Source organism: Podarcis raffonei, chromosome 5 (assembly GCF_027172205.1).
Source record: "Podarcis raffonei isolate rPodRaf1 chromosome 5, rPodRaf1.pri, whole genome shotgun sequence".
Lineage (NCBI taxonomy): Eukaryota > Metazoa > Chordata > Lepidosauria > Squamata > Lacertidae > Podarcis > Podarcis raffonei.
In genome coordinates, this window is record NC_070606.1 from 75,013,511 (window position 1) to 75,031,359 (window position 17,849).

At 42.8% G+C, this 17,849-nt stretch overlaps 1 protein-coding gene across 1 annotated transcript in view; it reads right to left on the bottom strand.

Annotated features, from left to right (window-relative positions):
• Positions 1 to 17,849, bottom strand: part of SLC9A9 (solute carrier family 9 member A9) — a 257,643-nt gene that overhangs the window by 228,332 nt on the left and 11,462 nt on the right. The window contains exons 2-4 of the mRNA XM_053390193.1: positions 15,166 to 15,368; positions 7,670 to 7,747; positions 6,328 to 6,404 (exon numbers count right to left, since the gene is read on the bottom strand). Coding sequence (XP_053246168.1) covers positions 6,328 to 6,404; positions 7,670 to 7,747; positions 15,166 to 15,368 — 358 coding nt within the window. The remainder of the gene's footprint in view (positions 1 to 6,327; positions 6,405 to 7,669; positions 7,748 to 15,165; positions 15,369 to 17,849) is intronic.

Below are 17,849 nucleotides of genomic sequence, written 5' to 3' on the forward strand. Positions count from 1 at the left end.
TACAAAGAATCTCAGTGAGCAGTTCAAGCCTCCCCCCCCCCCGCCAATCCTTTCATACACAGCAACGGAGGGTTGTTTCCCAAGCTGTACCGCATGCAAAATGCTTGTGGATACAGGCCTTGAGAAATGCTTACTGCTGAAGCCCAATATCCTTGGATTTCGCAATTTTATGAGCTTGGGCCAAAATGAGATTGGAAGACAACTAACCAACCCCACAAGTCCATGTACACTACATGCGTGCAGCTGTCTAGCAGTTATAAAACAACTGATCTACTTTGGAAAGTCAAATGCTGACTGTCTAGCTGTGCATACTAAGCAGTGAAAGCACGAAAGCGTGCTGAAATCATTGAGCATGGGCTGAATCTTAAATGAAGAATGAAAGCAGGAAACCTGCTGGAATGAGGTGTAAACTTGTTTCTCCCTGCTCTCCCCCCACAACTCCCCAAAAAGCATAAATATAAAAAGTATGCTGAAGAATGAACAAACCTTCTGGGAATCCACACTGGAAAATTCCTTCCTAGAAAATCTCATTAAGCTGGCAGCAAACTTTTAGAGCTAGGTTAGAAGCAATGTTCCTTTATTGACTCTGACAGAGCCATAACTATGTCAGTGCCTTGTCTCTTTGATAGCAGAACATCACAGCATATTTGCGCCGCTATGGAGGCCCAAGTACCCATATCTGTGTTTGCCTCTCTCTCTTTTGTTAATGTAAAGAAGCCCAATTGGAATGACAACTGAAATTTGCAACAGAACGTTACAGGGTGCAATACGCCTGCACAGCTGAGCTCTCCTCTAGCACACTCCAAGCTAAATCTTATAGCACTGCCCCTACACCTAACAGCTACTGTATATACTCAAGTATATTTTTTCAGCACATTTTTTATGCTGAAAAAGACCCCCTTGGCTTATACTCAAGTGAGGTGGCAGTGGCGGGATGAGCGTCCTGAAAGGAGCTCTTTCTCGCCGCTGCTCCTGCTGCTGCTGCCCACCTCTCGCATGGGCAAGCACAGGAGCCACGGTTGGGAGAGGTGCTGCGCTGATCCTCTCCCATCGTGGCTCCTATGCCTGCTCTTGTGAGCAGCAGAGGAGGCAGCAAAGGGACAATCGGCCTGAAAGGAGCCCTTTTGGGCTTCTTCCTTCTCCTCTGCCTTCGCCGCTGTCAGTGGCAGCAGTGGAGGCTCGAGCAGCCCCAAATCAGCCTTTTCAGGCTGCTTGTTCTTCCTCCGCCACTGCTGCCACCACCAGGTTTGTGGTGTGGTGAACCGGCTTATACTCGAGTCAATGTTTTCCCAGTTTTTTGTGCTAAAATTAGGTGCCTTGGCTTATATTCGGGTCGGCTTATATAGGGTAATTCTTTTGTAAAGTGCCGTGTATATAGCCTGCACTACAGAAACCAGAAACCAAGTATTATGAGGAATGGTATGTTTAGACAGGAGAACATGTTTGTGGTCTTCAAATATCAGAGGAGCAGCCATGCAGAAGATGGAGTCATAGGGTGCATTCTGACATGGGGTTTCTTGTATTCATTTTCCTGGTTATAATGCATTACGTGCATTACCTGTTCCATTATGGAACTTTGGCTTATGCATAGAAATACCGTCATGTCATGAGCAGACCTCAACAGACATATTGCCACTCTTTATGTGCATGCACACTTCATGATTCATGCATGAAAACAGTTGGACTGAACGTATGCCTGAATACCACCCTCTTTTCTCTGCTGGATAACCCTTCCTTGGCTGGTTAAATCTTCTCTCACTTGCAGTTCCCATTATTGTTGGGCCTCATGCTGCTATTAAGCTTTTTCCTAAATGGAACAGCAGCACCTGGGGTGTGGTGGGAAGCCTGGTTGCTAGAGAGTAAAGGCTACTAGACATATAAAGAGTCATCTTAGTTTTGTTTCTAAGAAGTAATACCCCTCCATCCTTTCCTTACCGAGATATAGACCCAGTAATATGATTGGTTTCTGGAGTTATATCTTCTCATTTTAAAAAATATATATATATTGTGTGATCCTTAAAATCAGTTGCTCAAATTTCTATAGCCAACATTCATCCAAAGTCAAGAAGTGTTCAGAATAAGGCAAAATTGAATGACACCTAATTTTTAGTCAATTTGATGTTACAGTAGAACACTTCACAAAGCACTCTGCTTCAGCTTTGTGGCATTTTTACCAATGTTAAGTGAACTGCTAGACCAGAGAATGTGAATATATGAATTCAAACGATATTTCAGTTGGAGTGCACAACCGTGTTCCTGCATTTGCTGCATGGGGAAAATTAAGCAAAACCAAAAATTTTAAAACCCTAAATCCACATAGATATTCATAATGTCTTTCTATGCCTTGTTAGTCTTGAGCAGGAATTTGGAGAAGGGTGAACTGAGTTGAGGTGGGTGGTATGGATGGATAGACAAAGATCCTATTGTGGCGTTTGCCCTCCTCGGTGTGTGACATCATACTGGGTTCATAAGGAAAGGGTTAACTAATTGTAAAATGACTAACCTATAGGAACCCAAGGGGAGGAGTTAGAGTTGTTAAGAAGTCAGTCTGGAGTTAGAGAGGGAGGATAAGTTTGTGGGTTGGGCTAGTCCGATGTGAGAGAGTGAGACAATCTGTTAAGAGGAGTCATTCAAACAGTTGAGATAATCAGTCAGAAGGTATTAGGAAGGTATAGGCCGGTAAAGAAACTAAGGTTAAGAAACTGACAAGAAAATTATCTGAGAAACCATAAACTTGTTAATGCTTATAAAATAAACTTGTTTATTTGGTTTAATTTTAACAACTGTCTGGACTCAGTGTGTACCCAAGAGTAATGGGTTGGTGGCAGTGGGGAAGTGAGCACAGTGGTGGCACAGGGATCAATAGACCGTCAAACGTCTGGGGACCCTGTGTGATCGCCACACTATTCTCAGAATTTGCTATGATAGCTGGTAATTATTTCCGCCTCTCATAACACTTGTTGGAACTTAAACTGATTTTGAATAAAGCAGTGGCCACAAGCTTTTGGGGTCTGGTGGCACATTTGGAATTTTGAGAAAATGTTGAGGGCACCAGTCACAAAATGGCTGCCACCTCCAAAAGAGCAGAAAAAGCAGAGAGACAGGAACATAAAATGGTTCAAATGTGGAAGGATTTAGTCATTGTTTCTGTTAACAAAGCTTACAAAACTTTTCTTTCCCATACACTGTTAATTGTTGGTTGTTATGTTGTCAGCTCCCTCCTGTGTATTAGAAGAGAGTGGGATGGAGGAGGAAAGAGTAGCAAAAACAGCAGTAGTGCTACTCAAGACTTTGATACTAATGCTACCTCAACCTCAGGGGCAACAGGCAAGACCTAGACTTTAAACCTAAATTTCAGGTATGCAGTTGAGCCGCTCTTGAAAACAGCAACAATTTGGAGACACTTCCTGCCCTGTTAGGACTGGAATGATAATACAAACAGAAAAAGTTTTAAGCTAGGTCCCCCCTCCTAAATTGCCTTTGTGAAAGACATTCTAATGAGCTTCAAACTTTAAAATGCAACCTGATTGGACACTGCTTTAACAATGCCAATGTGACATTTGAAAGCAATCCACTAAACATCTATTCAGAAGTAAGCCTCGTTGGGTTCAACAGGACTTTGAACCAAAGTCAAAGCCAAACTAGGCTTTAATTATGCAGTGAGGAATAGGTCTTTGTTTCTTTAATGGGAACTCTAAGCTTGCATTGGGACTGGGGTGAATGACTGTCCATTTCAGTTTCTAATTTTTCAAATCTTAAATTCAGCCTCCCACATCAAATTGTTATAATTTTTAATTCCCATAAAAAACCACCAGCGTTTAAATGCATTTCCCCCATAATATACACCTTTTTGCAAAGCTACTTTCCCTAACACAATAAAGCTTTGTGTATTAGCTTCACTAATATATGTATATTTATGCAGACTTTACCCTGCTCTGTGCATTTTTCTACATGTTACTTGGCTGAAGAACTGCATTGCAAAATTCAGAGAAGTGCAAATTTCAAGGGCTGTGTTTCAGTTCACATATGTTACTTTTCCATCCCTAACTGGGACCACAGCAGTCTGGGAGGTGAGGTTTAAGCTTTCCCTACCTAGCTGTGATCCCTATGAAGATAACCTCTCACTTCATAATTTACCTTGGGGGGGGGGAAGCTCCCAGTGATACCAATAGGAACTTTCCCCTCTAAGTCTAGTTGTGGTGATGATAATGTCCATTTCAAATCACCCATGCCTCTGATTACAGGAAGGAAAACCCCTGGCTTCCCAACAATGCATTTAGTGTAATAATAATGTGCAGTTGGACCCTTATTTCCCAGTAAATGTGGACAGAATTGAAACCTTAGATGTGAAAGTTCAGCCATACCATACAATGATGTGAAAAGGGTACATATATTTTGATTCTGCAAATACGCCTTTGCTTAAGGAATGATATAACAGGGAGAGATGACTGAAGCTTAAAATTTAATTGGTTGTGTAATTTCAAAGTGCTCTTTGGAAGTTTAGAACTCTGATTCCTTGTAAATTTGGGAACTCTTATAAAATCTAAAGTGCTGCCATAAATCCTGTGCCATAGGGAGAGGCTTCAGTGCCCCATTAAAGAGTTTTATGGTTCAAGAGCTCTCATAACCTACTGTGGCCTTCCTCAAAGTGCAGTATGAAAAAAGGACAATGACCACAAACAGTTCCAAGGAGATAGTACTGAGTTCATAACTCTAATATGAAGTTTTACAGGATGTTGCTCCAGTCTCATCATATTTGAAATGCTGTCAAATCATGTGGGGGCAGGGTTTCAAAATGTACTGGAGGACAAATTCTGAAGCTTGTTTTTGAACCTTGATTCATTGTCCAGTACCAGAGTTGAGGAAGGCCTTCCTGGAGGTTCAAGTGGTAAATTGATTTACCGCTATGATTAGTGATGTTGTTGAAACCTTCACCTCTTCAGAAATACAAACCTTGGGATTTACAACTGACACTAGCTACCAATTAGCTACCAGGCTAAGTTCAAGGTGCTGGTTTGGGTGTATAAAGCCTCACATAGCTTTGGACCAAGATACCCAAAAGATCGCCTCAGCCCTTGTATACCCAACTGATCACCCCACTCTCTCCTCTCTCTGGTTTACAGCAGATGCCAACTTGTTAAGAGGTCCGTTCCATGCTATGTGTGAATCAGGCCTTAATGTTTCAGCACCTAACATTTGGATATGGAATGATGGACCAGAAAGTAAAATCTAGGCTTTTCTTATGTTCTCAGAATGTATATATTTGAGAGAGCCACAGTTTATGCAGAGTTCTAACTACAATACCCATGAAGCAGTGTGCTTGTGAGTGAAATGTGCATGTTTAAAAGGGAAACTCAAGAACTGATCATAGGGAACACTGAACTTTGAAATGAAAACTATAGATATTCATGTAGTTTTCCATTACAATTTCCGCCCTCCCTTCCCAACAGGTAGGTAGGGTTTGCGACAGCGAGCGGGCTTGGCTGGTCCGGTGCGTCCCACCTGGGTTAGGCTGGCTATCGTCCAGCCCCTGGCCTGGGAGGACAATGGAAGGCCAGCTGGGGGCAGGACCAGGGCCAGGGGAAAGAGGCCAACCCCTTCGGCCAAACCTCACTTTGTTTTCTTCTCTTCCGTGTTCAGGACGTGTTCCAGTGAGCAGCCAGGTTGAGGTAAGTCTCTTGTGTTTGCGGGGTTACAGGCTGCTTGTCAGCCTTTTTATTGTTTTTCAATGGCGTCGGTGCTAGGGGGGTGTAAGACCCCTCCGCTGCTACCGCTCGCCATGGGGCGCCTTGCCAGGCCAGAGAGGGCAGGGGGCGCCCTGGTTGTAGGCCCCATGGGGGCCTTTTGTTTTGTCGGTGTTGCTGGGGAGGGGGTGCAAGGTCCTTCCATGGCTAGTGCTCATCGTGGGGCGCCTCACCGGGCCTGAGAGGGCGGTGGGTGCCCTAGTTGTAGGCCGCATGGCAGCCTTTTAAGTTTGGCGGCGGCCCTGGGGAGGGCACGCAAGGCCCCTCTGCTGCCGCCGCTCACTGCAGGACTCTTTGCCAGGCCCAAGAGGGCAGCGTGTGCCCCGGCAGTAAGCCACATGGCAGCCTTCTTTGTCTAGCAGCGGAACACTGAACTTTGAAATGAAAACTATAGATATTCATGTAGTTTTCCACTATGATTAGTTTTGCACTTAGGACCAAGAATTGATACCGCAGTACAGAATTCCTCAGTATTCAGCACATATTTGCATAGGAATTCGACATCAGCAACACATGTGTCTTGTCAGAAAGCAAACATCAATTCCAATATTTATTCTTTAAAGGAGAAATATAGCTCACTTACCCTATAACAATGCAAGAGATGGCAGTCCCCACAAAGGCATATGCTAAGATGGATCCTAAGTTGCGGAAAAAATGTCTCTGTGTGTGGAAAAAAAGGATTAAAAAGTAAAATTCTTGTTGTTTAACTAAGAAACATATACTGCTTGTCCAACAGATCCAGAAATCTAACACCAAAAATTCTGTTCTCAAGCTTCCTTTTACATTTTAGCTCTAAATCATTTGTACATGTTAATAGCATGGATTCTTACATTTGTAAAGCCTCAGGCAAGTGAGATCAGAATCCTTTTCTTCTACAATTACGCTAAGTCCTGGCCTGTGAACTAGTTCCACAACATTTTAGAAGTGTGTTGGCATTTGAGTTGCATTACAATTTATCATGTTCCAGTAAATATCTTAAATTTCACTCCTTCGTTGTACAATAGAGCCGTACCTTGGAAGTCGAACGGAATCCGTTCCAGAAGTCTGTTCAACTTCCAAAACATTTGACTTCCAAGGCGCAACTTTTGATTGGCTACAGGAGTGTCCTGCAGCCAATCGGAAGCTGCGGAAGCTGCGCCGGACATTCGGCTTCCGAAAATCATTTGAAAACCAGAACAATCACTCCCGGTTTTCGATTGTTCGGGAGCCGAAACATTCAAGTTTACAAGTGTTCGGCTTCCGAGGTTCCACTGCAATGTGTTATTTGCAATTTAAGCCTATCTGTAAACTAGTAAAAGAGTCCTGACTATGTCCTAAAGCCTACCATCTAGGCATGCTGGGATACAAAGCCTGAGTGGTCTTATTGGGAAAGACAATGCCCTGAAAAGTAACTAGAGTTGCCACGTTGTGGTTTTAAAAATATCTAGTCAGTTGGCTTAGCCAGAATTGGGTCAGAAGGCAGAGTCAGGGCCTAATGAATATTTGATGGTTCAAGGGTGGAGCTGGGCTGCTTTCCTACGTCACAGGTCTGGAAATGGAGCTATAAGGGGCTAAAAGAAGGTTCACAAAAAAGTTGACATCCCAAACTCAAGATGCCTACTTTATTTTACACAAGGAAATAATAATAATAATAATAATAATAATAATAATAATAATAATAATAATAATATTGTGAACAGGCAGTCAAAATACAGGGATTATACATTATTAAATTTAATTGGAACAAATTATAGGAATCAAAACATAGGAATCAAAATGAAGGCTTGAAATTGGCGACATTTTCCTCACTCCTTTCTTTGATTTCTCTGTGCTATAGTGTCAATCTGAAGCACTTCCTAATTTTCACAAATCTTATGGGTTGGTCATTTAGATCAACAACAGCATCAGACGTCCTACTGAAGTTCAAATAAATAAATACCACTTACTTTCTTTAAACTGTAGCCTGCGTGGAATATAATGGGAGGTAATAAAACATTGAAGAAGATTGAAGGATCAAAGGTCATCTGCCAGAAAGTACAAAAGGACAAAACATCTCTTACGGATTATGTCTTTTAAGAAAAGCAAATAATATCACACCACTTTAAAGACCAATTCATTTGTTGTTGCATAAAGTTGTGTGGAGAGGATACAGAAGGGCACTATTGGCCGATTATAAAAGACATCCCATTGGGAGATAGGCAGGTGAATGAACCTTTGTTTTATGCGGTCAAATTACACTCATCAAAAATCAGGACAAACATTCAAATAATAAATATCAGCCTCCAACTAAAACATACTCAAGAGTTGATCCACTGATGCCAGTGGACTTGAGTTAGTCATAAATATTATGACTAACATAAATATTATGACTAATAAAAATGAGTTAGTCATAAACATATTGATTTCAACGATGAGCTGAATATAACCCAAGGGATATAATGAAGAAATAACTGGGTAAAACCCAGAAGGATAAAATAGCAGCAATGGGAATGCTATGACCAATCATGCTTTGAATCAACTACCAGATGAATGTCAAGTGGTAGCGGTAATAATAATAATAATAATTTATTATTTATACCCCGCCCATCTGGCTGGGTTTCCCCAGCCACTCTGGGCGGCTCCCAACAAAATATTAAAATACAAAAGTCTATTAAACATTAAAACTTCCCTAAACAGGGCTGCCTTCAGATGTCTTCTAAAAGTCTGGTAGTTGTTTTTCTCTTTGACATCTGGTGGGAGGGCGTTCCACAGGACGGGTGCCACTACCGAGAAGGCCCTCTGCCTGGTTCCCTGTAACTTGGCTTCTCGCAGAGGGGGAACTGCCAGAAGGCCCTCGGCACTGGACCTCAGTAGCGGTAGGGAGATCAAACCTGCCTTCTTCCCAAACCCGACCTTGAGATATATCCTGTTACAAACATCTCTCTTCAGATTCTATTCGATGGCAAATCCTGCTGCCCCACTCATGTGCAGTGGACTTTAGCGTTACAGAATCTGTTTGCATGCAACCTTTAAATGTGAGCTTGTGGGAGAGGTTCAGTTTGGCATGCAATGGCCAACAGCTTGCTGCCATGTTTTGCCTGTGTCAGCACCTGAGAATGCTGTTGGCTCCTCAGAACAGCAGCAGAAAAAAGGGACAAACTAACAACAACAACATAATTCTGCATAGATTTGAAACCCTCTCCAGATCATTTTGGCTAGAGATCTGCAAATTTGAAAGTTTATTCAACAGCACAAAGTAGTCTTCCTTGAGCATGAGTGGTGGGCTATTATTTTTAAGCCATTTTATTTGAAGAATGAACCAGGTAAATTATCTTAAAAATGAATATTTCTTTCTTTTAATTAAAAAAGTAAAAAAAAAGAGAGAATGCATTACAAGTAGAAACCCCCCCAAACCTCATCCATCTTGATATGTTTTTTTACATATGCTTAATATGCTATTTTGTTTTATTTTAAAATTTTAACATTTTAAAGCCGTATAAAGAATGTGTGTGTGTGCGCATGCGTGCGTGTAATAATTAATTTCCTTAGAGGGATGTATATTTGTGGTTCGAGGACCCAACCCCCGCGAAGTGAAATGAAGACACAAGGACAAGTGATATAAGGTTGATGGGCTAGAAAAGGCCACAACTTTATTGATTACAGCAATGAAAAGGTATTGGCTTAGGCATTGGATCGAAACAAGTGGGTTTATTCACCAGTAGGTGGAGCCTGTTGATGCTAATCCAACTATAGGCTCACCCCTGCTGTCACCGAGGGTCGTGCCATGGCCTCCCGCCAAGCAGGCATCGGACAGAATACACGACCGCCAGATTCCTTTAACGGAATACCCCTAAAAATTGAAGGCATAGGCGATGGCCACACCTAGCACTTCGACACACAACACATTATTCCAATGCCTAACCTACCCACCAATACCACAAAAGTTGTGACGATTGCTACGAGGTAGGCGAAAAAACCAAAAAGCCTAATGCCAAATGGAAAAACTCCTACCAGGCCCCCCGGGCAACCAGGGCGACCAACCTAAGGTCCATAGCAAGGCCAATGACCTAAGCCCTAACTAAAAGGGAGTGGAGGGTGGGTGACTTGTGATGGGACGCTGATGAAGAATGAGGCCAGGGAGAGGCTGGCACTGCAGCAAAAGGCTGCTGAACACGCCCCCTCCACGGCACCTGGTTGGGTGGCCATCGGGGGGGGCGTGAGTGCCAGCCAGGTGAGCTGGAGGCAGGGGGCAACGCCCCCTGCTGGGCGGTGCTCGGGCTCCCGCCCACAACCACTCCCCTCTCTTTCAGGGAGGAGAGTCTTTATAATTTTACTAATCAGCTAGGGAATTTCTATGAACAGATCAGGTTCAATATAGCCACCTGAAAATAAAGTGTAAGGCTGGATATGAACCTGAAATTGTGTAATCCAGTGGTTTATTATTGATTCTGTTCTGTTTCTTAAACCTGAATTCAGGGATTGTCTTGTTTGTTATTATGCTTATGTAAGCCTCTGTGGGAGTCCTTTTGGCTGATGAGTTGTGTACAAATGCTTTAAATGAATAAATAAAATATTCCCAACAGGACCGAGAGCACAGGAAGTAGCACCATGGCAATGGAACAAATATCCTGGTGACAGTCTCTCTGCCCCTGAGGAACTTCAGCTTATTAGTCTTCTGCAGGGTAACAATGAAGCAATAATTCTTGCAGTTTGTTATCATGCCTTGACATCTAGAAAGCCTTTTCAGACACTGTCCTCCACCCCACGACGTCATCTCTATAATCATGTAGCTGTGCATTCCCTCTTCCAGTGTCATGATAGCAGGGCTGAGCATGTGTTTTAACTTCTGTAAGCCACTACATGCAGTTTTTTTAAACAGAAAAGCAGGATGGAAATAGTTCTCTTCCTCCACATGTGCCCCACACCCTCCCCCAAATCTGTTTCAGAGGGCTGGAGAACTCCTGTAACACATTTTTAGGTGATGTATGGGGGAAAGTTCATGCTGGATACAATGCTTGGTTTACAGTGTTCCACAGAGAGGAGGTGGATGGGAGATGGTATGTTGAGATCCTGGCACAAGATAATAGGAACACAACCAGGTGAATTCTTGTGATGGGGAAACCCAGTTATCATAATTAGACAGCCACTTGACAGCAGATAACCAAGCTATTGCATGGCTATCGGGATTACCCAGATTGTTCTTGTTACCTAATCTTTGTTTCACATATACAAAATCTCCTATACTGTATGCTGGAAAGAAAGCAGACAATGTTACTCTGGGGCTTTAGAAAAGTTCACTCCTCTGTTCCTGCAGTGGTCCCCATAGACTTTATTAGGCAAAATTACCCATCACAGACACCCACAAAGCACCATCATGCCTCCATTTGGGTGTCACAAAAATCTAGAGTTTGGGGGCTAAGTTACTGTATGTTTGGCTCTAATTGATGCACACTGTGAGACAAATTGTAAATGCAATGTCAGAATGAGCAGAGGCAGAACTCACTGAACTCTGCAATATTTTGCCAGCAGTGTTCATTCTTATGCATAGCTTTAGTAGGCACTATAAAGTAGAAGCCTGCTTAAAACGGTAACCTGCTGGATAGCAAATGCTATTTTTGTAAGACATTGAATTTCCCTGTATCTTCAGCACAATATACTGGATTAATATCTTTAAAAGTGAGAGCATGTCATTAGCAAAATGGTCTGCAGCTCCTTTGTGCCGATAAAGTGCCTTTCCTTTATGGGGTTACGATCCTGGATGAATTATTTAGCTCTGTAACAATACAGCCTGACTGCAAAATGACTTCCTCTCTCCCTCCCTCTCTGTCCAACTGATAGCCCAACTTGATAAACAGGAAATGAGAGCTCAGCATTTTATTTTATTTTTACCATTCTGCTTACTCTGAATTATTAAACTAATGCGAACTGGCTAGCCAATAACAGCAAGTGCTAAATTTCGCTGCGCTGACAACTTTATGGGGAGAAAGTTGGAACAAGAACTTTTATCCCTTAGTCTTCTATACTGACAGTCACATTAACTAATAGGCTTTCTGCACCTTTCTCCTCTACATCTTAGGGAGGTGGATTAATTGCATAGTTGTTATTCAAAATGATTCAGTCACATTGCATATTCAGATCCATAAACACTGCATAGTGAAGACTAATTTCAGAAAAGACAAATGTGGGAAATTGTGAACTGCACAAACCAACCACAGCAATTATATGACAGTCTGATTTTTGCAATTTGTCTCTCCTGCCACTAACTTGTTAAGGATGATAAAGGGAAGTTAGAACATTAAAAAAAGCCTGTTGGATCAAACCAAAGCCATCTCTCTTTCCAGTATCCAGATTCCACAGTGGCTAAATTGACATGTCTGAGAAGCCACAAAGCAGGACATGAAGGAAATACCAGTCTTTGGCTTACATTCTCCAGCAACTGATATGCCTCTGATATTGGAGGTAATTTAAAGACGTTGATTAGTAGCTATTGATAACCTTGTCCTTCATGGACCATAAACAGCTTTTAAACCTAAGTTGAGGCCATCACCAAATATTATGGAAGCAAATTTCATAGTATAACGCTTCTTCTTCGGCGATCACTCGTAGCCGAGTAAGATTGTCTTCCATGAACACAGTCTTAACAGTGAGTCCCTGAGTGACTGTGGAGGCCAATTCTGGATCCACATGTCCTTCCACTGTGGGAACATGTTTCCGGGTGGGAGTTGATCATGGTGAGGGTTTGCCAAATGAGCCTTCCTCTTAGCACGTTTCTCCCTTTCGTCCTGAGTTCGAGCGTCTTCAAAATCCATGGCACCTTTGGTAAAGGCTGTTCTCCAGTTGGAGCACTTGCAGATCAGTGTTTCCCAATTGTTGGTGTTTATACACCAAAGGATGTTCACAAATTTATCTGCGCAGCCAATTTTCAGAAGGACAGTCCACAGAGCATTATGATTTACAATGTCGAAGGCCTTAGTCAGGTCAATAAACACCATATAAAGGGGTTGGTTTTGCTCTCTGCATTTTTCATGAAGCTGTCAAATGGTGAAAATCATGTCCACTGTCCGCCTAGAAGGTCGAAAACCATTTTCGGATTGAGGAAGGGGTAGCCTCGAATATTGTTAGGAGACAGTTTGCTAAGATACTTGCAAGAATTTTGCCGGCCGCAGCTCATAAAGAGATGCCTCAATAGTTTCCGCAATCCATTATATCACCTTTTTAAAAGACACTGATAATTTTGGAATCCCTAAAGTCTGCTGGGATCTCCTCTCTCTCTCAGATTTTTTCAATGAGCTTGTGAAGTTGTCGTGTAAGTTCAATTCCACCCACTTTGAAGACTTTGGCATGTATACCACCAGGTCCGCTGGCTTTGTTGTTTTTTGTTTGGTTAATAGCTATACACAACTCTCCCAGATTTGGAGATACTGCAAGCTCATCTCTAATTTGTTTTTGCGGAATTCTTGAGAGGACCTCAGTGGCTACAGGGGAGTTGTGGTTACGCAGATGCTGGTAGTATTTCCAGCACAGTGCAATAGCTTCTTTATCTTTCAGAAGTGTGGTACCTTAACTTACTGCCTTGGGTGATCCTGCTGGGAGTATGAGACTCCCGATGGCTTTGATCAAAAGGGTCACAGGAATGTGTAAACCCACCCACTATGACAAGGTGATGATTCAGCAAGTGAGACAGTATGCACTGTGTAAATAAGTACTTCCTTTGTCAGTCCTGAATCTTCCACCACTCACTTTCATTGGAAGACCCCCAAGTTCTAATATTACAGAGAGGGAGAAAATTTATTAAGGCATAATAGTAAGTGGACGCGGGTAATAGTAATAGTAATAGGGACGCGGGTGGCGCTGTGGGTAAAAGCCTCAGTGCCTAGGGCTTGCCGATCGTCAGGTCGGCGGTTCGAATCCCTGCGGTGGGGTGCGCTCCTGTTGCTCGGTCCCAGCGCCTGCCAACCTAGCAGTTCGAAAGCACCCCCGGGTGCAAGTAGATAAATAGGGACTGCTTACTAGCGGGAAGGTAAACGGCGTTTCCGTGTGCTGCGCTGGCTCGCCAGAGCAGCAATGTCACGCTGGCCACGTGACCAGGAAGTGTCTCCGGACAGCGCTGGCCCCCGGCCTCTTGAGTGAGATGAGCGCACAACCCTAGAGTCTGTCAAGACTGGCCCGTACGGGCAGGGGTACCTTTACCTTTACCTTTAATAGTAAGTGGACTCGAATCAAGCGATCTCATAGGTGACAATTTTCCCAACCACGTGCTTTTACACTCAGGAAAACACATCGTGCATCTAATGACATAGACTCTAGTCCATGAAAATGTACAACATAATATATATGATAGTTTTTAAGGTGCCACATGACTCAGTGTAGTCAAAGGAAATAATTGTCATACACAGTGTTTAGTACTGTAGAGGGTTAGAATGTTTCACATATGTTGATCTGTTCTGGATGTAACACTGCCCCTCAATGAGGCCAAACTTAGATTCACAAAATGTTTAGGGATATGCGTCTCCCTGTATCCCCCCATAAAAAAGGCACTGGATGTAACACAAAACCACAGTGCAGTAGCTTGTTCCCCTCTCTTGTGGTCCATCCACAAAGAGAACAGGAATTTCCACTTATTTCAAAATCTACCTATAGTTTTGTTATTATCCTTGGCTTGGGAACTTGTGGGCTTCCAGATGTTGGTGAACTACAATTCCCATCATCCCTGAAGGTTCATCGACCTGACTGGGACTGATGGGAAGTCCATCATCTGGAGAGCCACAAGTTGGCCACTCATAGTTTATCCAAGCAACCCAGGTTGGCCTTTTTTGCAGGGAGGTTACATTCTGGATTTCTCTTTAAGGAAACTTTCAGTGGCAACTGTAGTGTAAATGTCTTGCTTGACTGGGAACAAGTTGCAGGCATTTGATCTATCTTACATGTGAACTACAATAGATTCAGGAATAGATCAAAAGTATGATGATATTCCTGCATGGAAAATTTATCCATGTACAAAAGCAACCTGTGAGTCATAGATCTATGCAAACACATGGTTTATTTTTTTATGTGCATGGAATAGAAAGCTGTGATGTGTACACTACATACATACACAGCAAAAAGACATGCGTTCTGTCATTCATGCAATGCCCATCTTCATTGAAATTCCATCTTTTTTAATTTTTGCAATGGAGTATATTTCTGTGTAGAATTTTGTCATGTCTGAAAGCCTCCAAATTGTGAAAGCAACAAAGCTGAGATAGATCCTTTTGAGAAGAAAGAAGCTCATTATTTTTGAGTAGAAAGATTGTTTTATTTGTTATTCACCTATTTTCTGATTGCACTTGAACGGGAAATTAAGATTAGAAACAAGTTCTTTACGCCACATTTAAGTCACTGTGGATTCTTTCCTCATCAATTCAAGGATCAATCAGAAATGATAATGTAACCTCATTTACTAAATAGAAGACAATCACATTACCTTCTGTAGCATCATGTTGCCTTGGTGTGCATTGACATTATGCCGGCTGATTTCTCTTTTGTACTGATATTCATACACTTGATTTGTTACATTGACAAGCAGAGTGGGCAAGCCTGCCTTGAGCTTCTCGCAATCATAGACGGTTCCACTTTCAAAATCAGATGGTGCTGTAGCATACCGTAAAATTAATCCCATGGTGAGACCTAACGATAAAGAGAAGAAGAAAGATGGAGAACCTTCAGCTTAAGTACCTATATCTGAGTTACTTGTTAAGTGGGGAAAAGTAAACAAGCATTTTTATTCTGGGCAAATGCTCTGATTAGAAACATCATATTTAATTTAGATAAGGAACAGACAACTTGAAGCCCTAGGGTGTGCCCTCTACCGAAATCCAAAAACCCCTTACAAGTGATCAGATTGGACCTCTGGCAAGAGTGATCTCTCCCTTCCCCTTCATCCCAATGTGTGTGTGGAGAGAGAAGGGGAGGGAGGGAGGGAAGGAGGGAGAGGAAGAGAGAGAGGAAGAGAGAGAGGAAGAGAGAGAGGAAGAGAGAGAGGAAGAGAGGAGTGGCCCTGCCCACTTTTGGTTCTGATGCCTCCCACTATTGACAGGTGAGGAGGATTGTGTCCACTACAGGTGAACTTTTCCAGCAACAGGAGAAGCAACAGAGGGCACACTTTCCTGTTCACGTTCTTCAGATAGGGATGGGGTGTGTGTGTGATTCAAGTCAGTTCACATTTGAAGGCAATTTGAAATGTAATTTGCATGTTTCCAAACAACACCAAACACTTCTCCAAATTTTCCAGTGCATTTCTCCAGCCAAGTAACGTGCACAAAAAGGCATATGCTAGAGGAAGTGTGCAAAGGGATGCATAATAGGGAAATGAATTCTATTAGAGAAAAGTGATTTGCAAAAGTATGTAGAGGAATTTTCTGGTGAATATTCATGGGGACTTTAAACAAAACTGACGTGGAAATGTGGAGAATTGAGTTTAAGATAGGAAAAATGAGAAACTCAGAGAAACCAGATTTGATATACTTGTACTCACCCATCGCTATCTGCAACACTACCTTTACTCTTATATAGGTATGGCATTGTAAGGTTTGAGACAAGCAAGGCCAGACCAGAGCCAATAGCTCTAAGAGAAAGGTAGCTTTTATTAGGACAGTCTCTTGGTTCAGCTAGACCAGGATAGCTTGGTCTGATCAGCAGCAGCTTACCAGAATCTGCAACAGGGCACTTTCTTTCCTCCTCTCCCGCTGAATCTCTGCTTTCCAAGAGATCTTTGGAGGGATATAATACACCTATTAAAGACTGAACAAGCACTCCTCATTGGGGCTTTGGAATTACTGCTGCATCTGAATGAAGGCTGCAATTTTCCCAGGATGTACTTTATTTCTGCATTTACAAGCCCGTCAGTTGTCAAGTGAAAAAGAACCATGCATACATAAATGCTTCTAAAGTGCTCATAGTACTGTGTGGATATGCAGTCTTACATAAAAATGAAACCAAACATTTACAGGAAATCATATGCAAGCCTTACTGCTATCACACTGCTGCCTTTTCTTTGGGGGTTAAGGCAGTTCCCTCATCGCAGCTGCAACACTTTTTGGCTACTCTCTCCACTATTCTCTGTGGCCACATCTCTCCAATCCCATGTCAGGAAGAGATTGTAGCATAACCAGAATTTCTGGCAAGAATTGCGAATCAATGTAGTTGGGACCTGAAACTCTAATAATGATGATTTAATAAAAGAATGGAATGGGAAAAGATTGGCAAAGACACAGAGAACATAGGCTTTCTTGGCCATTTCATGATGTAGTGAGTATCCTCTATGTGAGGTGTGATGGATTTGGGGTTCTGTGTTGTGACACTAGACACCACCCCTCCCTGCTCTACTAGCAGATATCAGTAGTGCCCAACATGATGGATGGATCAGTTTGTTTCCAATCCATGTGCCTTTCATGTGTTCATTCATATCTATTTCATCCTGCTTTTTTATTGGTCTATGGAATTTTGAAAAAGAAATCCATATGAAAATTTATATTGTATCTGATTCCTTATCTTATCACAAAATATTGCTTAAATTTGTATTTTATCTCTGTGCACGTATTTCCAAGTGTAGTATACCTTAACGCAGGGGTTGGCAAGGTTTACCTCACCTGGGCCGGTTCACTCCTATGGAGATTGCGTCTGCACAGACGCGATTTCCGGTGCCGCGAAAGCAAGTCCTTGCTCCACCCTGTGCGTGGGGACTCGCCAAGAAAGTGGCTGGGTTCGGGGACAGCTCAGGGGCTGTTTAAATGACCCCCGTGGGCTGCTTGTGGCCCATGAGTTGCAGGTTGCCTTAACGTTTTGATTTTGCCTTCTTCAGTTATAGCTGAAAGCTATGGTTGGCTAGAGGGGACATGGGTGGCGCTGTGGGTTAAACCACAGAGCCTAGGACTTGCCAATCAGAAGGTCGTAGGTTCGAATCCCCGTGATGGGGTGAGCTCCTGTTGCTCGGTCCCTGCTCCTGCCAACCTAGCAGTTCAAAAGCATGTCAAAGTACAAGTAGATAAATAGGTACCATTCCGGCGGGAAGGTAAATGGCATTTCCGTGCGCTGCTCTGGTTCGCCAAAAGTGGCTTAGTCATGCTGGCCACATGACCCGGAAGCTGTACGCCGGCTCCCTCGGCCAAC